The following is a 24,030-nucleotide window of genomic DNA, read 5'->3' as shown; positions in this document are numbered from 1 at the left end:
ACCAAAACAGGCGCAGCTTGATGACATCATCAACATGCGATAGAGCGATGGAGTCAAAATCTCTATCGTTGGCCAAATTTATATCGTTTCTATCGTATATTGTTTATATTGTCCACCCTTAGTTAAAACCATGTTAACACTGCTGTCTTTTGTAAGAAATTCACAGCACTGATGTTATGGAGATATGGCAGACAACTCTTTATTCTTTCAAAACACTGATGTTACACTGTTATGTTAATAGTTGCATTACTTGCAAGATTCACTCCTTTTCGTCCTTTTTAGTACCTTCTGCCTGCAATTGTGCACATCCAACACCAGCCATTCTTGGAGCATGGAGATGGGCCTATTGTAAGTAAAAAATATATTCATGTTGTCTGTGTAAATATACAAATCTTGCTGTGTAAAACAGCCAATTCCATCCTTTTGACTTCCATTTTGAAATCTGAAAATCTTTCCTCCTTTGTGTTTTCAGTGATTCATTTATATATCTTGATGCCTTTTTACATCCTCATAGCCTCTGCAGTCTTTTAGTTTTTTCCATCTATTGACAAGGCACAAGTTTGACTTTAAAATGAAAAAATATTTATATTAAATATTTACATTTTAATTCAAACAGAAAATAATAAAAAAATACATTTTCTTCCATTTATGACTTTTTGCTGCCCATCTACAGTACTTTCAAGACCCACACTTTTTGATATTTAATCTATAAACATGTGTCATCCATATTTGTTGTCATGTGGAAGAACAGCTGAAATGTTCAGACTTAAAAAGAATGTAAATCGTTTTTTAGTGCTTGGTGCTGGCACCAACCCGTGAGCTGGCCCAGCAGGTGCAGCAAGTGGCGGCTGAATATGGCAGGGCCTCCCGTCTGAAGAGCACCTGCATCTATGGCGGGGCGCCCAAAGGGCCCCAAATCAGGGACCTTGAAAGAGGTATATATTCTTTAAAGTTTTTGTTTAAGGATTACAGTTTAATTGTATTGGTTTTAAGTTTAAAAACGCTATTTTCTCGGTTTTTGTTTAAGGTGTTGAGATTTGCATCGCCACTCCGGGTCGTCTCATTGATTTCCTAGAGTGCGGTAAGACTAATTTGCGTCGTTGCACCTATCTGGTGCTGGACGAAGCTGACCGCATGCTGGACATGGGGTTTGAACCTCAGATCCGCAAAATAGTGGACCAAATTCGGGTAGGTTGTTTCTGCTTTTGCTTTGCAGACAGTTAACATTATATTTCTAAGAATCTGTGTCAAAACAGGTTTTCATGACACAAAGATGGCAGCTATTTTAGTGGTTTCTTATGATACGTATTTGCATAGTCTTTTAAGGGCAAGGGCCTCAAAAATTTGATGAAGACCTAGAACTGAACCAGAATACATCAAGTAAACCTGTGTTGGTAAAATTTATTTTTTTCTGTTTTTTTTTTTTGTTTGTTTGTTTGTTTTTCTCTACCAGCCAGACCGTCAGACCCTGATGTGGAGCGCCACCTGGCCTAAGGAAGTTCGTCAGCTGGCTGAGGACTTCCTGAAGGACTATGTCCAGATCAATATTGGAGCACTGCAGCTCAGTGCCAATCATAACATCCTGCAGATAGTTGATGTTTGCAATGACCTTGAGAAGGAGGACAAGTGAGTAAATGCTTTATACCACCCTTAACGAGTGCTTAAACATGAAAATCCATGTTCTATATTTAATTATGTACTGTAGATAAAGAAAAATGTCTTATTAAATCTAAAATGGCTCTAATCCTGTTGTGTTCATACCATCTTCATAGTATTTTACTTTAACCATTTAGACACAAAACGTAAATTTACGTGCTTTAAATTGGTAGAGAACTTTATTCAGCCAGTAGATGAATAATGAGTAGACTTTCTCTGTTGTCTGCTCTCTGTAAGACTGATCCGTTTGCTGGAAGAGATCATGAGTGAAAAGGAGAACAAGACCATTATTTTTGTGGAGACCAAAAGACGTTGTGATGAGCTCACCAGGAGGATGAGGAGAGATGGGTAAGGAGTCCATATCCTTAATTTTTTTTAAAAATCGTATTTACAGTAGGGCTGTGCGATATGACCAAAATGTCATATCCCTATATTAAGACATCTATCGTCCGATAACGATATAAATCACAAAAATTTTACATTTTCTGTAAATTCTGTGAATCTTGGGCAGCTCGACTTGCGTGAAATGTTTCCAGCTGGGCGTCGTGTACCTGGAGTCGAGTGCATGAAACTACATTTTTAGACATAGGTTGTAACGGCCGCTGTTTTCTTTGTGAGTACTTATTACACAGCGTGCTCCGGGAAAAAGCCTGTTCTAATGTTTGAGTCTAAGGTTTTGAAAAGTCTCAACAGGATCTTGAGCTTTATTGTGAAAGGTTTATGTGGAACATAAACAAGCGGACACGCGATGGTTTTAACGTCGTTGTTGCTAACGACAATGCATAAAAACAAGCGCTTGTCCGTCTGTAGTGTGGTTATATTAAATATAAGAGAAAGAGAGAACTTTAAGAAATTAATATAGCCACTACAGTGACCATCAAAACGATGGAAAAATATTGCCGTAAAGAGTTTATTTTGCGACACCACGAAACAAACGATAGCGTAAAATGCAACGATAGACGTTTTAATATCGTCATCAGATATATATCGTTATATCGAACAGCCCTAATTTACAGTCAAGTTCAGCAAATATTTGAAGCAACATGTGTCACATTTGCTGTAAATATATATGCAGGTTTTGACCCAGAAACACATAAAATTAAAGTTACTTTAAATAAAGGTTCATATTAACTGCCTAAGAGCCTATAGGCATTTCAAGATTGCTGCAACACATGCTCCTCAGTGGACTGACAGTGGACTAATCTAGGCTGACTCTGTGTGTGTGTGTGCGTGTGTGTGTGTGCGTGTGTGTGTGTGTGTGTGTGTGTGTGACAGGTGGCCTGCAATGGGAATCCATGGAGACAAGAGCCAACAGGAGAGGGACTGGGTCCTTAACGGTAAGATATATGATTTTGTGTTAATAAAATGGATCTGGGTTTTAATATTGAAACAATCATTGTTATTCTATATTTTACTCAATTTGGTCCCTTTCCTTCCAGAATTCAGATATGGCAAAGCGCCAATTCTCATTGCTACAGATGTGGCCTCCCGCGGCTTAGGTCAGTATGGCATTGAATAGTACTACTTTATTATCAGTGTTACACTTATTTTAAAGAAAGTGCTTTTGCTTTCTTTAACTTTTCTATGCATTTTCTGAGTTTTTCTCACCTTAAGGTGGAGTCTTTGTGGCAGGCGCTAGGCATGACAGTCCCAGGCCTCGAGAGGGAGCAGGATGACATATTGGAATTGCTCAACTGGCTTGCCACCCAGTGGGCCTAGAGAGGTGAAAGCTCTTGTGTGCCAGTGATCTTCAAAAGGCTGTGTGGCTAAGCCTTTGTCTCTGATATGTTGTTGAAAAACGCTCACATCTGTTCTCTGTCCATGGATTTCACCTGACAAATGCCATCCAGCTGTTTCCAACTCAAACGTTAAAAAACAGAGATATGCTTGATGCTGTGACTTTTGCCTTGCATGCTGTTGTGTTAGAAAGCGCTGTATTGCAAGTCACTTGTTTGAGATTTGGAACAATTGTTACCTTTCAGAGCTTGTATCACATAGCATGGGTGTGAGCTTGTCAAAGCTTTCAGTTGTTTTCTTTTGCCGTCAAAGTGCTGGATTCCTTGAAAATGGAGAGAGCAGTTTGAAATCATGTCTCTGAAAATTGAGGAGACCTGGCACATGTGTTTAGGGGGTAGTGGGAGCATCTAGTGAGTGGAAAAAGAGAGAGTCAGCTCAAACCAAAGTTCCTCCCTCGCCTGCGTTTTATAGTCATGTCGAGACCTGCCAACAAGAGACATTTTCTCAAGTGAACACTGGCTTCTTGGAAGATCTTGCCTTGATGATACTGATGAAGGGGGTGGGGGTGGTGGTAATTGTTCTGTGTTCGCTCAGGGGTCCCACAGGGTTCAATGTTTGGCTCTTTTTCATGGTTTTTGAAGCGGGCCCCTGTTTAAATTAGTACTCGGTCTATTTTGTCTTGGCAAGACGCGCAGTGCGGCCTTTAATAACAAGTTTCTTTTGAGAGTGTACTGGGAAAAGCCTGGACATGCAAAAATGTACCACTCAATGGTCCTATATTGGCACGAGGAGGCCCCAGTGCATATCGTGGCCCAACTGCGTAGAAGCTCCTGGATGTCACTTGACAATTTGTGGGGGATTTCGCTGCATTGGGAAAGGACTAGTGAATGCATACTCCTTAATGGTAAGACTTAAATTCATTTTTTTTTCTCCCTTGGTTAACAAAAGGGAGAGTCATGTCTTTTGATTATGGTAAGCAACTGGAGTGTGCATCGTTTCTCTCTTCCCACAGTAGTATTCCCATGGAGTAGACTTGTACGCAATTCTGATGTTTTAACGTGTTTCCTCCACAGGCTAACAGTCGCCTTTCTTCCCCAGCCTTCCCAGTTGCTAATTTTTCCCTTTGATCTGGCTGTTGTGGTGTGCAAAATCCTTTGTGGCCTCCTTGTTTTGTTTTGCCACACTGCAACACTTTCACAGATGTGGAGGATGTGAAATTTGTCATCAATTATGACTACCCTAACTCTTCCGAGGATTATATCCACCGCATTGGACGCACAGCCCGAAGTCAAAAAACGGGCACAGCCTACACCTTCTTCACCCCCAACAACATGAAACAAGCCAGTGACCTGATCTCTGTGCTCCGCGAGGCCAACCAGGCCATTAACCCCAAGCTGATCCAGATGGCAGAGGACAGAGGAGGTAAAATGTCATTCTTATTTACATTAGGATTTAAACGTGAGCTAGACTTACTGACGAGTAGATACCGGTACTCAGTTTTTGTTATTGATCAGTGATGTTATTAGAGAGGCGATTTAAAGTGACCCAATTAGTCTTTTCCAAAAAATGAGATCCAAGTATCAGGAGTTAGTCTCTAAATAAAAGTTAAATGGTTTAGACTGCTGTAAACACTCAGTTTTCGTTGTTCATGGACCTATACAAGAGACGGATATGCCTAATATGGTTATTTCAGGCATACGCTGGGACAGCTTCGCCAACACCTTAAGTTTTCTCTCTAGCATCTGGTTGGCACGTCTCCATTTTAGTTCTTTTTGACATTTCAGCATCAAAAATAGGTGATCAAGAATATATTTATTGTAATTATTATAATTTTTATTTCATATTTGGCCATTTAAAACTCAGTTATAAAACTGAAGGTTAGAAAGTTTTTTGTTTTTTTCTTTTCATATTTTAATATATTGATTGTAATTGACTTCTCTCATTCTCTCTCTCACCCCACCTTCCGTCATGGGGCTGCACCTACAATTTGTGTGTGTGTGTTTGTGGATAAGAGAGAAGTGTTATATTCAAGGAAAAGCATAGTAGTTCCACCTTAAATGTTGACACAGCATACAGGTGTAGCTACTCCAGTACAGTCCAAGAATGGATATTAAGAAAGGAAAATAACCATGAAATGTTGCTTTATATAATGTTCAAATCTGATTTTTTGGGGGGAAAATAAACTGACTTCAAAGTAGAGCTCTAGATTTTTATTATCCTTACTGAACTTTGCAATTCGTTCTTCTATCAGTTATTAGGTGTTTTTCCTTATATTTAGATCTAATAAAGTAATTGTACTTTTTAATTGTGACTTGTTTTGTTTGGGGTTTTTTTTGTTTTGTTTTGGGGGGTTTTACGATCTCATAGCAGCCCTGATGCTGGTTTCTGTGTCTTGGTGCCACACCCACCCTTCCTTCTCTCTCCTTTGTCTCACACAGGTCGTGGAAGGGGGGGAAGAGGTGGCTACAAGGATGATCGCCGGGATAGGTATTCTGGGGGTGGGAGGAGTAACTTCAGTGGTAGTAGCTACAGGGACAGCGACAGAGGGTTTGGCAGTGGGCCGAAGAGCTCCTTTGGTGGCAGTAAGGCCCAAAATGGTGGCAACTATGGAGGCAATAGTGGTAACTCTAGTGGTAACTATGGTAGCAGCAATTACAGCAACAGCAATGGACAGGGTAATTTTGGCGCTCCTACAAACCAGGTGGGCGGCTTTGGTAACCAAAGCTTCCAGGGTCCCCCTCAGTTTGGGGGTATGCAGAGGGCCACTCAGAATGGTATGAACCACCCACCATTCCCATTCAACTCCCAGCCGCCGCCCCCACAGGCCCAGCAGCAGCCGCCACCACCACCAATGGTGCCCTACACCATGCCACCACCCTTCCCTCAGTAGATATGATATATGCACAATAAATGGAACCAACATGATTTTTGTTTAGTCCTTAAATCTTACAGTATGATGATCATTACTATTATTATTATTAATATTATTATACTTTGTACTGTTTAACTTTGTTTTGCTTACAGCAGGGTTGGAATTATTCCGTAAACCCAGAGCATTACATGGAGTCATAAATACGTCTCCTATAGTGCAACCATGATTGCTGCACTTTTCCTTGACTATTTTTTGTTTTTTGTTTTGTTTGTTTGTTTGTTTTGTTACATTCCTCAGTAATTTATTTTTACTAGGTAATACAGTGTTTTCAGTTTGTGGTATGCCTAAAGTGATGTTATGGAGATCATCTATAAAAGGGGTGCGTGTGGCCCTTTTCAATAAAAATAAGAAAAGATGGTAACCTTGTGTGTCTGTGTTCTCTCTCTTTGGGGAATTTGGGGGTTTTTGTGTTTTTTGTTATTTTTGGGTGGTGGGGGGGTAGATTTTGATTTTGATACCTCTAAGTGGTGTTACAGGGAAGCTGGCAGAGCTCTGTTCCGCTGTTTTGGGGTTTTTTTTCTCAATTTTCACCCATGTGTCCATCCATTTTTCTGTTGATTATCTGGGTCACTGGGACAACACGTAATGGAAAGCTTTAAACCTTTTGCCAACCTGCAGCTCTTTCTAGGGAACACCAAAGAGTTCCCGAGCCAGCTGAGAGATGCAGTCTTTCAAAAATATTCTGGCCCTACCCCATGGCTGCCTGTTTGTTTTGTTTTGTTTTGGGGGGGGGGGTGTATTATTATTATTTAATTATCGCAGAGAATAATGTCTATGGAAAGAAAGTTTTATGGTGCAATTGATGATTTTATCTGGTAATACCCCAAAATAATACAGAGAAACCTCAGATATTCAGAAGACACCCTATGAGCAAGCACCTGGCGACATCTATGCAACGCACTTTCAACTGAAATCAAATGAAATACACATATTAAATATTTCACAGTAAAGGTCAAGGATTGGTTAAAGGTAAATCAGAGGTGTAGTCATTTCTATTAACTATATTATAATTTTTTCAAGTGCCCTTTTTTTAATTTCATTTTTTTGTAGTTTTATAATCATAGTGTACGCTATAATCAGATAAATGAACTTTAAAAAAATCTATTTAAATTAAACTGCTATTTTTGTTTTTGTACAGTAATGAATACAGACTCAATCACCACCTCCATTCACTTCCGAATTAAGTTTAATCTGTGAGCCAGAAAAGCACTCATGTCACTGAATCGGTGAAGGATGTAGATGTTTCCATTTTATTTTGAAAGTCTCCTTTACCCGGATATAAGGATTTAATTTCCGGATCACCCACCACATGTAACAGATACGTTGCTAACGCTGAAATGTGTGTCTCCCATGAGATTTGAAGTGTGAGCAGCGGCTAATTGGACATTAGATGTGTGACAGCAGGGAAACCGTCCGACTCTTAAATGCACCGACAGCCGTCTGTATTTGTAGACGCTGCTTTTAGCAAGGTTCGCTAAAGTTAGCTTTCATTGGGAGTTTAACACAGTGAGCCCAGTTCACATGTACTATTCAAACCACCGTATGCACTCATCTTTTCACTGCGGTATGCGGCCACTTAGGACCGTACACTTAGCGAATATTTTAAATCTACAGGATTTAAAGCTTGTTGTTTGCTAATGAAACTTTCTCTGAAGCGGGTTCTTCATCATGTTTACTCGGTGTGTAAGAAACATCCTGTCTAGAAGTGCATTCACTGTGACGCTGAAGCGGCACAGCTGGAGACGCTGCAGCACATCCCAGACTGAGACTGTGGACCAGGTCACTACGTTATTGCAGCTCTGCGTGGACAGGTTCTTCGTTTCTCCTGGTCACGCTAACGTGGAGCTGTTTCAGCGCGGGCTGTGCTGCAGCTATGGACCTCTGGGCATGGAGCTCAGGAGAAACCTGCTGGACCAGTGGTGGCATTCAGTGACTAGGTCCGGAGCTCAGGTTTTTGGGATTAACACCCTGAGCAGCAGCAGGGAAGCACCTACAGGTGGACAGGGCCAGCTGAGGATTGTTGAATGTGAACAGCTGAAACAGAGACTTGGGCAGAAGCAGCTAAGCAAGGGGCGGCTCGCTGAGGAGGTGCACATGCTCCTGCAGAGGTCCCCAAGTATGAGAACAAACTTACTGCAAGGTAAGTTGCCTCACACACCTGTAATAAATAATGATGATAATAGAGCATAACATACACGTTTTTATTTCTATACTGAGAGCTAGCATTAAACATGCACAGTAAAGTAATGACACCACAGATGATTTATAAACTACAAGCAAAGTCACCGTGTATACCAACTGTTTCACGTTATTGCTTTTATGGTCTTCCATGTATTTCTTTTAATGGTTTATGAATACTTTTGATACTTGTTTGTGCAGTTTGATGCCAACACTGTGGTACTTTTGTTTGAGTAAGGTGAATGGAAACGAGCTGTTCTTGGAATATTATTTTCACACTGTAGTAAACTCTGAAAGATGATGGCAAGAGCTGAAATACCATGTTAAGGATACTGCCAGGACTTCAGTGTTGTGTGAAAGTGCTCATCAGCTTCAGAAACTCAGCTAGTAACATTTCTGTTTAACATGTCTCTGTCTTTTACATTGTTGTAAAACTAAAAAATAATTATTATTTTTTTCAAATTAGTCTTGATGGTTCACGCGTGTTGTTTTGTTTCGAGGTGCCTTGGAGCAGTTTGTCCCCTCGTTAGAGCTGGTGAACAGGAAGCTGCCGTTTGGTCTGGCTGAGACGGGTCTGTGCTTCCAGCCTGCAGAAGGCTCTGGTTGGTGAGGCTTCGTCTGTTGTTTCTTACCTGTGTGAGTGTCTGTGTGGATACACTTATGAAAAATAAAAATTCAAACAAACTAAACTGGGATTTTGTTTCTTTATATTGTTTATCTGAGCTAGACTTTTAATATTAATACAGTATTTCATGAGTTCACATTAACCTTTTTCAGACCTTATGAGGTAAGTATGTCATATTAACACACTGTATGTTCTATTTTCTGTCAGCTCAGCTGAGGTCACGCAAACATCTCTAGTGTGGTTTTGCTCTCCTCGTACATCGTCCCAGTGGCTGGACCACTGGACACGACAGAGGCTGAAGTGGTGGAGAAAAGTGAGTCTTTGAGGAGGGAAACATCTCCGACAAATTTAAAACTGTGTGATGCACCAGTGCATAAATGTATTTTCCTGTAAGAACACTTTCCCAGCCTTATAAACTACAAACATTAATAACTCAGCTTTTCTCTTTGTTTCGTCCTGTTTATCCAGTTTGCCCTCTCCCCGTCCGACTTCAGCAGCAATGAAGTCCAGCAGGAGGAGCTCGAACAGGCGGCATCTCGCGGTGTGAGGATCATCTACAACTTCCCGTGGGGTCAGGAGGTCCTGGAGACACTGTGGAGTCGAGGAGATGCCGAGCTGCTGCACATACACAAAGGAGACCGGTCCAAACTGCAGGTCCGTCTGCTTCTTTTAGAGTGTGCTTTAAGTTGGGATCGAGATTCAGTCATGTTCCTAAGCTGCTATTGCAGAGGCTCTGGTTCTCTGACAATGTCTTAAAACAGGAAGTCAAATTGATATCAAAAATTCCCTTAGCTCCCAGCTGATAGAGGCTTTCAGAAATCTCAGTTGAACTAAACGGCTTTAGGAAGAAGAACCACCAGGTCTCATAAGAAACACGGGCAGCTGCTCGTCTGTTGCTGCTTTTCTTCAGTTTAATCACACGCAGTGTCATCTCTCTTACCTGACCTCTTTCAGCATCAAGATGGACGAAGGTCTATTCCTCATGTCGTCTCCGTTACCGCAAACATGGACCGTGGTGCGATGGCGTTTCTGTCCAACTCACTCCAGCAGCTGAAGAGAGAAGAGAGCAAGAAAAAGCTGCACCAGAGAAAGGTGATTGTGCTTAACAGCTCGCTGCACGTGCAGAAAAACTGTCAGCGGGTTTCCTATTTCTGGCGTGACTTTTATTTATGAGATTTGTTGCACTGTTGATTTCAGGTGCTGAAGCTGCATCCAGTGTTGGTTCCCATTAAAGTGGCTTTAAATATTGGTAGAGGAGCCACTGTGGAGCTGAGGCAGGTAATGATAACATGAAGTACATGTTGCATGCTTTTTCTTTGTGGAGTTTTTCTGTGCAAATACACATTTTTCACTTTAAAAGGATCTGATTGAATGTGTTCCTTCTGTGGACTTGCATCAAATTGCATTAAAAGTGTTTTAAATATATTTCTTCAGATTTGTGAAGGCCTTCTGCAGGAGTTCCTGGAAGCAAAGATCTCTGTGTGGCCTGGATATCTTGAAACTCTGCCAACATCAATGGAGCAGCTGAATGCCAAGTAAAGGCCGTTAAATCAGCACATAATGCAAATTGAATTATGTTACCTTTCTTTAAACTCGTGCCTGTGTGTTTCTGTGTGGATGTAATGCAGATACGATGAGATGGGCGTTCTTTTCACCATCATCATCGGTGAGAACACGTTGGAAAGTGGCCTTCTTCAGGTCCGCAGCAGAGACACAACCATCAAAGAGACCATGCACATCTCGGAGATCAAAAACTTTCTATTCAGATACATTTCTGCAGCTGACAACATCTGAATGCCCCTGCTGTTTTTTCGAACACCTGCCTGAGTTTGCATTCCTTTTAAAAACAAAATTATGGTCAGGGATATGCTTGTGAAACATATTTCCTCAGAGCTGTCCAAAAATAAGAGACTTTTTGGGATAGAGGTGCACATGAACCCACTGTGTGTATACGTGTACCCCAAGAGTTTGTATTCTTAACTTTGCTAACTCAGCTCTTACTGATCCTACAGTCTCTTCGCAGTACATTCAAGGCACTGACATGGTTATATCAGGTTTATTTATCTGTGCGTAATTGGTGGCTACATAGTGGTCATGGAGGAGGAAGCTTTTGGATTTGTCTCTACATTTCTATTAAAAGATATGGAATCCCTCTTTAATATTTATATTGTATTGTTTTTTCTGGTTGTTGATGGCAATTTTGATTCTTGTTTCCTGAAGGTTCAAAGACTGTTCACAATAATGGAACAAGCAGTTAAGAAAATAGTCTTACCGTATTAGTAAACTGTAGTTTAGTTCAAATATAAAGTTAAAATACAGCATGATACCACACAGGTACAGAGGACTGAAACTGCTATAATAAAACACAAATAAATTGGTCAGTACATTGGTGACTATCCCTTTATAATCTCTGAATATTATTAATGTTATTTGCTCTGTGGGAGGAAGCTAAAGGCAAAGAGGGGTGGTTTAATTTTATGATGATATAATTTATTCTAATTATAATTAATAGCAGTAGCTGTATTGATAATGATAATAAGAAGAAGAAAAGTTTTTTTTATTTTTAATTTATTTAGATTGTTTTTGTTTATTTGCTGTTCCGGGGGCGGTGGGGCGTATAAATCGACTGAATCATGAGGCACATCAGCAAAGTCTCGCGAAGTTTGCCCCTTTGCCCCTCCCTGCGCACTCATTGGTCCCTGGCTGCACCTCTGACTGGGCATGTGTGTATGTGTGCCGCTTAGCTGTTAGCGTGAAGCGATGGCCGCAGACAAGCAAAACGACGCTAAAGTTTCCCTAATGGAAGAAAATAAAGAAAACTTACCGGATGGAGGACTCGGACTGGAAAGTATCCTTAAGAACACGACACGTGCTCTTTGACGTTTTCCCTCTGCGAGCATGTTTCACGCTCTTAAGCTAACGTTAGCTTTTAGCTAACTCAGTTGGAAGATAAGCTAGCGGTTATTAGGCTACGTGTCATACTGAAGCAGGCTGTCAGTGGTAAATGGGGATTTTTATGTATTCACAATTTATTTTGGGGGTCTGAGGACATATTTTAAGATTGCTAGCTATTATGTGATGTCATCTTTGAGTTTCATTAGCGGTTACAATAGTTAAAACAGCCTGTCTTGGTGCTTGCATACAATAACTGCTATCAAAACTGAAACGTTCATGCTTGAAAATAAATGGTTAACTGCCCCTCAGAGTAACGTGTGTGATGGTTACATGAGGTTTGTACCTTAACGTTTAATCTCAGTCTTGCAAATCATCAAAGAATCCCAGCAGCAGCACGGCCTCAGGCATGGAGACTACCAGAGATACAGGTGAGCTGGCTCAGGTCATACATTACAGGGTGGAGATTTGTGTGTGTGGTGCAGCAGTTTTCCCACCCAATGTAAAGACACTGACATGAGACTTCTGTTCACAATGCTGGGCTCAGATTTATGGTTTAATGCAGTTAAATGGAACAGGTGTGGATTAAAGTTAAACTCAAAGCTTTTGATGTCCACCTGTCTTCGCCACATTTTCATATTTGCGGAGTTTAAGATATAGTGATAGATAATTTATGTTCTTTGATCTTCCTGCATATTAAGTTTCGTGGTGACTTTTTTTGTCTATGTTGTATTTCATTTATTGTAATGTAGAATTAAAAAAATCCTTGTCTGTTTCCAGGGGCTACTGTTCCCGCAGGCTACGGCGCCTCCGCAAGACTCTTGGCTTCAAGATGGGAAACCGACACAAGTTTGTTGGGAAGAAAGTCACTGTGGAAATGCTTTCTGATAACAGGTTAGACTTAGATAATTTTAACTGGTCATTCACGTGTAGTTAACTGGCTGCTGGTTTGGGAACCTTTACATTAAGGAAATTCCAGTTTGAAACACTTAAACAGATCACTTTGCTTTGATGTGGAACAGTTCAGCGGCTCGATGCTTTCACATAAAAAACAAACTGTTTATACAGCTATGCCACCTTTTTTCAGGTATCTTCTGCTGGTTTTGATGGAAGCAGAGCGTGCATGGAGCTACGCCATGCAGTTGAAGCAGGAGGCCAATACAGAGCCACGTAAGCGCTTCCACCTGCTGTCACGACTACGTAAGGCTGCAAAGCACAGTGAGAAGCTGGAGAAGCTCTGCGAAAGCCCCCGTGTGGACGCCAAAACTAAACTGGAGGCACAGGTACACAGGTCAAATTCACCTTAACTGACCCGTGTAGGTGTGTGGAATAACAAGTGGATGTGCAGCGAGGTCCCAGCCTCAGAGATGAATAACTTTAACTTTTCGATTTGTTGTCTTTCAACTGTAAGATTTCAGAACTTCAAATACTGTTAATTAGAAAAACAGTGCAGAATATTCCATGACGATATTTTATCTACACAGGGACACCAAATATTGATATTTTAATCAATAAAATACTTTTGGAATACTTTGAACAAGAGGGCTGAAAGGTTGGAGGGGGCAGCTTTTCTGCAAACAGTTGCAGTGTGCCTTTGGATTGACTGCAGTTATTCAGGGAAATTGGCAGAGGATTGTGAATAATTGCTTTCTCTAATCTATAAATGCAGACAGATTGCCAGCAGTCTGAATGACTCTGTGTCAGTGAGCACAACTTGAGGGGACTCAACTAAACTGGCTGCCAGCTGATTGTATTCTGGCTATATTCTTGTAGAAAAGAGGGTCATTTCTGTCTGCGTAGACAACAGATTTCCATGTATGTAACTGCCAACTTGACACTGTTCCATCGCAGACTGATATCAGGCTCAAAGCAGACTGATTCTGTCTTACGGCAACTTCTACAGCAAACTTTAGTGACAGTGTTGTGTACTTATTTTGCAACAAAAGAGAAAAAAAATGAGTTTAACTGTAACTTTGGAGACATAATTTGGAGTTGAAAGATGATGATAAATTGTAGTACTTGCTACTGCAGATATCACAAAAATGTTAAATCACAATAATATCATATCACGAGTGAAATATTGTGATAATATCATGGAGAGTCTTGGTGATTCCCACCTTTACTGTTGATGAAGTGTGGTGAGGGAATGAACAGAGGAGCTCCTCATCATGTGTTGTGGTGTTATTTCAGGCCTACACTGCATACCTGACTGGAATGGTGGAGTTTGAGCTGCAGGAGTGGAAACAAGCCATGGAGGCTTTCAACAAGTGCAAGTGAGCGTTAACATTACTGCACTCTGTTTTTTGTTTTTTTAATTCTTCTTTTAATAATGGGAGGTTTCCTTGTTTGTTTTTCTTTCACTTTTTTTAAACCACTGATAAATACTTTTGTCTTGTCAGGACCATTTATGAGAAGCTGGCCAGTGCCTTCACTGAGGACCTGGCAGTTCTGTACCGCCAGCGTGTAGACGAGATATCGCCCAACATTCGCTACTGCGCTTACAATATTGGTCAGCATTGCTGTAGTCGTTCTTCTCAGTGTCATTGTTGATGCACAACACCGATCCTGAGTTCAGTCCTTCCTCTGCACACTGACAAACACACACTCACTCCCTGGTTGTATTTGATTTTAGGTGATCAGAATGCCATCAATGACCTGATGCAGATGAGGCTGACTGGTGGAGGAGGTGGCATGATGGCTGAGAAACTAGAGGTAAACACGAAGGGGTAAAACTTTTGTTAATCAGTCTGTAATTCATGATTAAACTGCTGGGGGGAGCACATACCAAAGAAGAATATTACACAGCTGTGTAATCGTGTACTACATCCAGAAGGGTTTGTTTTGTTTCCCTCAAGGCACTGATTACTCAGGCGCGAACCAAGCAGGCGGCCACTATGAGTGAAGTGGAGTGGCGAGGACGCACGGTGCCTGTGAAGATCGACAAGGCTCGCGTCTTCCTGTTGGGTCTGGCAGACAACGAGGCCGCCATCGCTCAGGTCAGCCTCTCACACATTCCTTCTTTTTTAAGCATATAAACAAACTCAGTGGGAAACGCATGTTGTTGCACCTCCTAATGTTGGTTGTCCTTTCTATGTCTCTTGGGCTGCAAACAATGGAAACAACTGCAGAGACATTGACTCAAAGACAATAAGTGAATAGATTCCTTCTGTAGTACAAATATAATCGTGTTCATCACTGGTCATTACCCCTCCATAGGGCTGCTCAATTAATCGAATTGTAATCACAATTACAATTCGATCATTAAAAATGACTGAGCCGATTATTAGCCCCTCCCTCATGCTTTACTCTCCGTGTGGCAAATCGAGCGCACCTCTCTGCATTTCGAACACGTGTCACAACAATTAAGAGCAGCGGTCTCCAACCTTTTTTGCGCCACGGACCGGTTTATGCCCGACAATGTTTTTATGGACCGGCCTTTAAGGTGTCGCGGATAAATGCAACAAAATAAAACTACCGGTACCGAAATAAGGTTTATTCATAACACAGGTGAAAAGACCCAGGAAAACAGTGTAAACGATAACAAAATAACGCTGAAAACCGATTAAAAACCCTGAAAACTGTACGTTTCACATCTGAGCCTCAACTCTCGCGGCCGGTACCAAACGACTCACGGACCGGTACCGGTCCGAGGCCCGGCGGTTGGGGACCGCTGATTAAGAGGACCCGAGGGAAGCTCGGAAAGCTAAGCAGAAGTTATTTGGAGAGGAGAGTGACTGCCGTTGGTTGAAAAGAGAGGTAAAAAAAAACTTCAGTGGTGTGGAAACATTATGGGTTCGTGGAGTCAGACGTGGATCAAGTAGACACAGTTTTGTAAACTTTGCTACGGTGTCGTAGCTGCACCACAGAGCAACACTGCAAAGTTCACTAAACATAGATGTTTACATTTTTCATTTTGCAAACATTTGCACTGTTATCAGTATTTGCACACTATTTTATATTATTTTTGACAATCTTTAAAGTCATTATTCAACACATTGTTATTGTTAAATAAATATCGTCAAATAATCGAGATCTCAATTTCAGTGAAAATAATCGTGATTATCATTTTTGCCATAATCGAGCAGCCCTACCCCTCCCTATGTTTCCTGACTGCCTCATGCAGAGCTACTATCAGAGACTACCCAGTATGTATCACAACACTGATTCTGTGTGCTCATATGACACATTTAGACTGCTTATAAATGCCAACGTTTTAATGTAATGAATTCAACCTTGTTTCTTATTCTCCGCTGCCACATGCCTTTTATATCCTTAGAAGGCGAGCCTGTTATTGTTGTTTTCACTTCCAAATTCAGGCCCACTTGTATATTTTCATTCTTAAATTGGGCCTTGATTTGAGTTTTAAGCTTATAAGGATTATTTGCATATAGATCAGGTAGTGACAAACATAATTCCTGGGTACAGACACTCCAGTCTTACCTGTTGGACTGACTTGGAAAATGTCTTAAGTGTTTTAACTATATTTTCACAAGTTTGGCAGCTTTTCCATCTGTTTAAGACCTCGTATGTGACCATTCGTACTAAAACAACACAATTAAGTGATGGTTAAAGCAATTAAATGACTACTTTCACTATCTATAAGAGAAATAAAAGAAACTATGGTTCTTTTTCAGTGAATTCAGAGTAAAATTAAAATTTCTGTGAATTAACACTTTGTTTTATAACTTTTTGTAATTTTACATATTAATTTTCTGTAATTGAAGCCTAAAGAGTCGTGCTGACAGATTCTTTAATTTACTACAGCGGCATTTCTTTATCATGTACTGAAAACACTTTTTCTTTTATTAAGACGTCTCATTGATTAAATGTGTAGTTCCACTTGTTTACAATGACAGCAAGGGGAGTTTCACTTGTCCGCCTCGCTTAAGATCAAAGTATGTAAACAGATCACAATGTAAAATGAGTTTGACGTCCCTGATATAGATGAGCTCGATATCCAAAACCTTTGCATGTTTTCAGTGACTGTCCGGTACAGTAAAAGTGAATATATGAGAGGAAATAAGTAAAAGCATAAAAGTTTCTTCTTAACTAAATAATCTTTCATCCTGCTGGAGGCTGTCGGGTACTCGTCAAGCATTAAAACGGTTTAATAAAACCATAAAACAACCCTGAGAGCACTCAGTGCAGTTCCATAAAATCTCAGTAGGTGGCACTCTGTTCTTGATAGTATCACATGTCCCCTCGCTGTCGCCACAGCTCATTCCTTCTGTTTTGTGCCCGAGTACTCAGCACACCCTGCAGACACACCTGTCACACCCATTGCCACTCAGGTCTCAGGCATGCAGCTGCTCTCATCACACAACTGCATTCTACGCATTTCACCTCGCACATGAATGCAGGGCTACACCCAGCAGCTCATTTTAGTTTCAGATGGAGCATTTTAGGTCTGACTGTCGCATAAAAGGCGGTTAAAGGTGGCTGTGATTGACTGTGTGGAGAAGAACTGCGGCGCTGGCAGTTTTTATCACATTTGGCTTTTCTTATTGGTCACAATTAAAGGATTTTTGCATAGTATGCACATTATATTGTGTCACAGCTCTAGCACCTTTAGCTTCACAATGTGCACCTGTTCTTCTGCTTGTGGCCTCAGGGGACAGGAGACACTGTAGGGCCAAATGTCAACCCTAGTTGAAGGGCTGTTTCCTCCTCTAACCAGTGTCTCCATCCAGCCCTCCTGCCGAACAGCACAGAATGCTCAACAGGTAGAACTGGCTGTTCTAGGCCTTACTAGGGTGTTGGCACAAGTGTGAAACGCGTAGCAGCATCAGCTTTCTGGGTGGGAGAGAGAAGGCTTGTGAACAATCTGTTATCAGGTTTGCCACCACAAGGAATTGTTTTGTAACGTTCCTCTATTGTGTTTTCTCAACTTTTCGCAACAGCAGAGACACAGTAATGTAATCCACAAAATCTTTTAAATACTTAAAACAGATATTTTTATGAGTGATCAGTCCTTGTGTAATTGTTTTATTGCTCACACTTTGCTTTTTTCCAGTGTTAGTAAAACCCATCCTGCATCTTTATGAGACTATCTCAGTTTAACACAGGCCTGTTGTATTAGTGTGGTGATGAAAGACGGCTTAGATGATGAACAATCGTGTCATTCTTAAAGACCTGAACCCTGAAACTATACAGTGTCTTAACTGCTGATGAGTTATGTGCAGGAATGCATCATCAGCCTGCCGGGCCACATACCTGCGTCTCTCCCCGAGTTTGTCAGTCGCATTCCTGCTTTAACTGTTGCTCTTTGTATCAAAGTACTAAAACTGTTACATGCATCAAATGTTTGCTTGATCGCGTTTTAAATGAGATACGTCTGCACAATCTGGTAGAAACCTTTTATGATCTGATCAAGTTTCAGCCAAATCTCATCAGTCTGGTTAAATGGCTGCTATCGCTGCGTAAATCTGCTTGGAAGTTATTCTACAAAAAGCATAAAAGGGATTTGTGAACATCTCCACTTTCAGTCTGCATGTTAAGAGGCGCGACTGCTTCCTCCCCTTCTCCGCTCTGCCTGTGTGTGCCTAGGATGGCCTCAGAGTATTGAGTGTTCTTTTAGCCGAAAGCAGTCTTTGTAGCTACAAGAAAGCAGAAGATAAGCAACTGAAAGTGTTAAAGTATGTTCCTAGCTGACCTGTACAGAGAGCTGAATGAAGTAAGGAGATACATGGAAGCCAAACTGGAGGCTGAAAAACTGCTTCAGTGCGTTCAGTGTGTCGTGTTACTGCTGAACCTGCATTTTTGATAGGTACTCTGTTTTTACTTTCCAGAGTCATCTATTGTACATCATCTCATCTTCAGCATGTGCCATCCTCACACATAGGCTTCACCCCCTGGGTTTTCCTCATTGTTGCCAACTTAGACATTTAGTTGCATTCAATCTATGATCTTTTAAAAAATGTAAAGACCGTGCTGGTACGATCTGAGACGTTTCTCTGCTTAGAATGTGAAACACGCCCGTCTCCCTCCTTCTCTACTATTCAGTAAGTTCTACATTATTTTTTTTCCTTTATCCTCATCTTTGGATCTGTTTGTGTCATTCAGGCAGCTAATGAGGAAACCAAAGAACATCTGTATGAGACCCTGCTGGCCGAGTGCAGAGACACCATCCAGGCAGTGAAAGAGGAGCTCAAGACTGAGGCGGTAAGATTCAGCAGGATGAAAAGCTGTGATGTTGACAAGAATGAGAGGTGGTGAAGATGTAGCTTGTAAATACCTGAAACTGGGAATACTAGAAGGTTCAACTAAAGAGCTTTTTTTTTTTTTTTTTTTTCCCTTTTTGTAAATCTATCAATTTTTTATCACTGTAGAAACAGCGAGAGAGGAGCTCTGATGGTGACACTGGGAAGGTGTCCAACCTGCAGTACCTGCACAGGTAAAAAAGGAAGAAAAATGTACTTCGATTTTACTCCTGGTTCTGTTAAGTTAGTCAGTCATAGGATTAGAGCTGCAGCTAAATGCTTTACCGCTTATCTCAGTAAGTCAATAACACTTTGATCATTCCCCTCCTCGTCTCTTCATGCAGACAACACTGTAACACACAGATCTTCAGTTTATTGTGAAATTACAAACACATGCTCACTTTTGGGAGGATGAAATCAGAGAACATTTGGCTGTTTGGAAACATTACTAGCAACTTCTAACATCTTTTGATAGACAGACATGTATAAACCTGTCAGGTCTGGGCATCATTAGGCTGAACGCGTGTCGGGTGAGTCTGGTTCAACTTGCAGAGCGCCTGTGAGGCATGTTAATGGTTCCTGACGATGTCTGCAGTTGATTCAGCCGAGGTTTACAGACCTGATGAGTTTAAAGGGATCGCACGCTGTAAGTGAATAATCACTGCTGCTCTTCTCTCCCAGCTACCTGACCTACATTAAGCTGTGTACACTGGTGAAGAGGAATGAGAGCATGGCTCATACTCTGCAGGCCAAACTGAAGGAGCCCGAGGCGGACGAGAGCAAGAGGGGGCCCCGTCCACAGGATCTCATCCGCCTGTATGACATCATCCTGCAGGTGAATGTCCTGTTATCAAGTTCTGTCTCTAAGTTGTGTGGTTCTATTGAAAAAGCAAAGGTCTTAGGTGTACAGCCTGATGTTTGTGTTACCACAGTTACATGATGTGCATCTTGTGTTTTTGTTTTTTTTCCCCCACCACCTCCTCCAACTATCCAGAGTCTGGCAGAGCTCTCCACCCTGCAGGGTCTGGAGGATGACCACACCTTCCAAAAGGAGGTGTCCCTGAAGACCCTGGTCTACAAGGCCTACAGGTCAGTGTTTTTGTGCCTGGTTTTCAACATGTTCTGCATCAAACAATGCAGCTGAAATTCAAACAGTGCAACAAGTGTCGTATTTACAATCGCAAATACGCAAATACACCTGCGTCCTGATGTGAAAAGTATCTCTAAGCTTTGTTCCATTTCAGATTTCCATGAAAGCTTCTGCAGTTCATAAACCCACATGTTGTTAATGAGCTGCTTTCTTTGGCCTCCTGCAGGTGTTTCTTTATAGCCCAGTCTTATGTGTTAGTGAAGAAGTGGAGTGAGGCGCTGGTGTTGTATGAAAGGGTGCTGAAATATGCCAAGGAAGTCCAATCTAAGGCCAAGAGCCTCAACAACAGCCTCAAGGTTGGTTTAACATGCAAGCAAACACACACACACCTCAAACATGAGTCATGGCGTTACTCATTGTGGAGGCCTCTTTTCAAAGCCTCATCTTTATCTAGGTTGCCATTTTAGTTATTTACAACACATTATATTTAGACAAATAGATGTTATTAAAAAGTTTTATGGATCACAAAGATGCAGATGCCTGCTAATCTGTTCTAAGTAACACTAATAAATTGCTAGATTTTTAGTTAGTATAAGTAACTGTGCAGCAAACCATGTTGTTTGTTAGAAAAATGCAATGAGACCCGAACACACAGTACATCAAAGTTTAACAAAAATATCACTGCGCTACGTTCATTTACATTCATCGTGAATTTCTGCAGGATCTCCCCGATGTCCAGGAGCTCATTGCTGAGGTCAACGCTGAAAAATACTCACTTCAAGCTGCTGCCATTTTAGGTGCGAGCCTCTAAGTCGTTAAACAGTTAAACCAGCAGTCGTCTTCTCTGTTGTACAGTCCTGAAGAGATGTGTTTGTGTTTCAGACACCGACGAGATAGTTGAAGTTCCTCAGCAGCTGGTGAAAGACAACACGGTAAGAGGAGGAAGCCTCAGGCTGCTCAACGCTACAGCCGTGCACAGACACATGGTTCTTGCACGTTTGTGTCTGTACGAATAAAATAAACGAGCTCTGTGGATTAATTACTTATCGGTCATATTACTCCTGAAGAGCCGAGGTGAAGCTTAATTTGTATATTTGCGTCTAACAAACTGCAACATAAAAACTTGAAAAGTGGTTTTGATGATGTCATTTAACGTTGATCTATTTTTGTGATAAAACTTGATTTTTAGGAATTTCAATAACTGGAATAAGTTTGAGTGGATCTGTCACAGTCTGCTCTGCAGTAGCTTTAGTTGCATGAGTCAAAGTTCGAAATCTTATCTGTCATGCTGGCCTTGGCCTAACGCAAGCAGTTTCTGCTCCTCTCGTGTCAGGCCAGCTTTCTTCTGATTGGTTGCCCATCACAGACACAATATTTGAAGAACAAAGGGCGGGGCTTGTGCTCTAACAGACAGAGCTGAGATTAGGGATATCCTCTTTTTGGAAAATGAGTGTTTGGAGCAGCAAGGGATTATTTGCACATATGCTAATCTCATCATTTTAATTTGTGTCCATGTTTGATGTGATCTGCCATTTTAACATTTGTGACAAGAAATGCAGTTTGATGAGGTTGTCATCACTCCATTTCCTGCTGCTTTTTTATTTTATTTCTTCATTTAGCTGAACTTTCTGTTCCCTATGATTCCAGTGCTCTCATCTCCTCACTTCTTTTTCGCGCAGCCCCTCTGTGACCACCTGGAGACCTTCCGCTTTGACCCCAGTCTCGTCGGAAAACAGCCCAGTCTGGTCCAGTTCCCACCCGACTTCCAGCCAATCCCCTGCAAGCCTCTGTTCTTTGACCTTGCTCTTAACCATGTGGCCTTCCCACCGCTGGATGACAAGGTGGAACAGAAGGGCAAGGGCGGTCTGACTGGCTACATCAAGGGCATTTTTGGCTTCGGCAGCTAAACCTAAACCCACACTTCAACCTCCATGTGAGAGCCACAGGGCCCAGAGTTTACTGCAACCAGCCAGAATTGGGTCAGCTGTTAGTTAGAATCATTTCAGTTTGTCTTTTATGTTTAATTTTTAGTGCCTATGTGCAGAGGGGTTGGAGTTGGCAGTTCTGAGGAAGACGGAGTCAATATAGTCTTCTCAGAAAGATTAATGAAATAGTAGCACTATGACCCAAGTCCACATCCAGCTTCAGTAATCGTATCAGCCTGCATGGCTTCACAGCATACAGGCTCCCTCCTTAAACTGAGCAATGGAGGTGTTGGCAACTTTTAACACATTAATATGCCGTGGTTTTGATGAGTGAAGTCAAGCTGTCAATCTCACGGTAAAAGATTAAATTTTTTCCCTCCTGTGTTTTAAATGCGCCTTCATATTGTGTTTTTTTTTTTTTCCTTTTGTAAATGGATTGTTCTGCATTTTTCTTAGCCCTCTAAAAACAAAAAGATATGTTTTGATCTCATCAGCCTCAACATTAATTACAAGACCTATAGCTGACCAAACTGTAATCATCTGTATGACTTCATCAGTCATCACAAACTAAAGTTTGTCCTCTTAATCTTTGCCCCTTGTTGCTTTGACAGTATAAAAATCCTCATAAACACTGTACAGCCACAAGACCTTGTGTTGGGACAAGAAATGTCAGCTTGCTCAGGTGCCTAAGAGTGTACTCGCACTGAGCTGCTCCTCCCAGCGTTCAGTTGTTTTGACCAGTGTGTACCTGTTAGAAGAAAACAGGTGGCCATGGGTCCGTAGCTGAAACGCTGCTTCAACATCTCAGTTATTAACCAATAAATCAGTGGTAAATAAAGAACAAGGTTTCACTGTAAGTGTGCCTGTCTTTAACTTTAAACTTTATAACGTGAACTGTAGCACGTGTCTCTGAGTGGAGAGGAGATGTTTGAGTTTGGGTTTAAGGAAAAATTGGAAGAAAATCTTCAGAGCATAACCTCCAGAAACATACTCGGGCCTGAGTGCAGGCACACGAGGACAAGTGTGAGTACACCTTTAGTCCTTTAGTTGTTCCACTTGGTTGTGATTTAGTAGCGGCGAGGATCCGAACATGTACAACATCCAGTTCCTCCTAAGTGCCCTGTGGGTGGGCACCACATCATAACAAACAAAGCTGTCACTGTCAAAGGTGTAGGGCTGTCCCTCATCTGCAGATGTGATGTACTTTTAATAATCGCAAGAAGAAATTTTTCCGGTCTGTGGTTTTCTGTTTTTTCTTCTCTGTCGTCCTATGTCATTGCGCCAAAGCCTCTCGAAACCCAGCCTCTGAATTCAGGAAGCTGGGACAGGGCTAGCATGACTAATGACAAAGCTATGAGTCACAGTTTGAAATGATCCTTTCTGAATAAAAGAAGCTGGATTGGCCAGTGTTTTTATTTCTTTGGTAGTTAGAGCCTAAACTCACCAGGCAGTTCATTAGATGCACTAACCAGCTAGAACTAAAGCAGTCACATACAACACACACTGCAGTAAGAGGCTGCTTATTTACAGTCATAATAATGGCGGGATCTCCTCCATGACAGTTGTATTATCCTGCTTTAGTTTTAGCTACTTGGTTTATTTGTACTTTGTTGCATTTTTCTTGCCCTCAAACTTGACGTCCTGTCAAAGGTCCAACTGCTTCAATAGCGTCGTCTCGCTGGAAGTAGAAAGCTCTTTAAAGGTCCCTCTGCTACATGTTTTCAAATGGTACCTGCTGGTTGACGGCAGGTTCAGCTCATGAGACTGTAATCTGTTACTGTAAAGCTTTTAATGGT

The 24,030-nt window shown here is 41.4% G+C and overlaps 3 protein-coding genes across 5 annotated transcripts in view; all 3 read left to right on the top strand.

Annotated features, from left to right (window-relative positions):
* The window catches only part of LOC102201718 (probable ATP-dependent RNA helicase DDX5), an 11,256-nt gene extending 4,570 nt beyond the window's left edge, over window positions 1-6,686 (top strand). For both annotated transcript variants that reach the window (XM_005736270.2, XM_005736269.2), the window contains exons 5-13: window positions 283-348; window positions 794-935; window positions 1,028-1,188; window positions 1,454-1,626; window positions 1,894-2,004; window positions 2,932-2,993; window positions 3,096-3,155; window positions 4,594-4,815; window positions 5,832-6,686. In XM_005736270.2, coding sequence (XP_005736327.1) covers window positions 283-348; window positions 794-935; window positions 1,028-1,188; window positions 1,454-1,626; window positions 1,894-2,004; window positions 2,932-2,993; window positions 3,096-3,155; window positions 4,594-4,815; window positions 5,832-6,283 — 1,449 coding nt within the window. In that variant the 3' untranslated portion in view covers window positions 6,284-6,686. The remainder of the gene's footprint in view (window positions 1-282; window positions 349-793; window positions 936-1,027; window positions 1,189-1,453; window positions 1,627-1,893; window positions 2,005-2,931; window positions 2,994-3,095; window positions 3,156-4,593; window positions 4,816-5,831) is intronic.
* A 918-nt stretch (window positions 6,687-7,604) lies between these two features.
* On the top strand, window positions 7,605-11,287 carry polg2 (polymerase (DNA directed), gamma 2, accessory subunit). 2 transcript variants are annotated; one of them, XM_005736268.1, is made up of 8 exons: window positions 7,605-8,465; window positions 9,004-9,105; window positions 9,341-9,441; window positions 9,597-9,782; window positions 10,083-10,220; window positions 10,326-10,406; window positions 10,563-10,663; window positions 10,757-11,287. In XM_005736268.1, the coding sequence occupies exons 1-8, from the start codon at window positions 7,994-7,996 to the stop codon at window positions 10,920-10,922; spliced, it is 1,347 nt and encodes a 448-aa protein (XP_005736325.1). In that variant the 5' UTR covers window positions 7,605-7,993; the 3' UTR covers window positions 10,923-11,287. The 2 variants fall into 2 exon arrangements, with proteins under 2 accessions (XP_005736325.1, XP_005736324.1); XM_005736267.1 differs by having other exon boundaries at window positions 9,004-9,109; window positions 9,336-9,441.
* A 492-nt stretch (window positions 11,288-11,779) lies between these two features.
* On the top strand, window positions 11,780-22,656 carry srp68 (signal recognition particle 68). Its single transcript, XM_005736266.1, has 16 exons — window positions 11,780-11,976; window positions 12,385-12,451; window positions 12,801-12,914; window positions 13,108-13,303; window positions 14,211-14,293; window positions 14,420-14,529; window positions 14,653-14,732; window positions 14,876-15,016; window positions 19,083-19,181; window positions 19,349-19,413; window positions 19,901-20,054; window positions 20,214-20,308; window positions 20,536-20,665; window positions 21,031-21,106; window positions 21,192-21,241; window positions 21,989-22,656. The coding sequence occupies exons 1-16, from the start codon at window positions 11,889-11,891 to the stop codon at window positions 22,214-22,216; spliced, it is 1,776 nt and encodes a 591-aa protein (XP_005736323.1). The 5' UTR covers window positions 11,780-11,888; the 3' UTR covers window positions 22,217-22,656.
* The last annotated feature ends 1,374 nt before the right edge of the window (window positions 22,657-24,030 follow it).

Source organism: Pundamilia nyererei, unplaced genomic scaffold (assembly GCF_000239375.1).
Source record: "Pundamilia nyererei isolate P.nyererei 1_Seehausen unplaced genomic scaffold, PunNye1.0 scaffold00068, whole genome shotgun sequence".
In the NCBI taxonomy this organism is placed as follows: domain Eukaryota; kingdom Metazoa; phylum Chordata; class Actinopteri; order Cichliformes; family Cichlidae; genus Pundamilia; species Pundamilia nyererei.
Note: the sequence above shows the minus strand (reverse complement) of the source record. Positions and strands in the feature narration are given on the sequence as shown.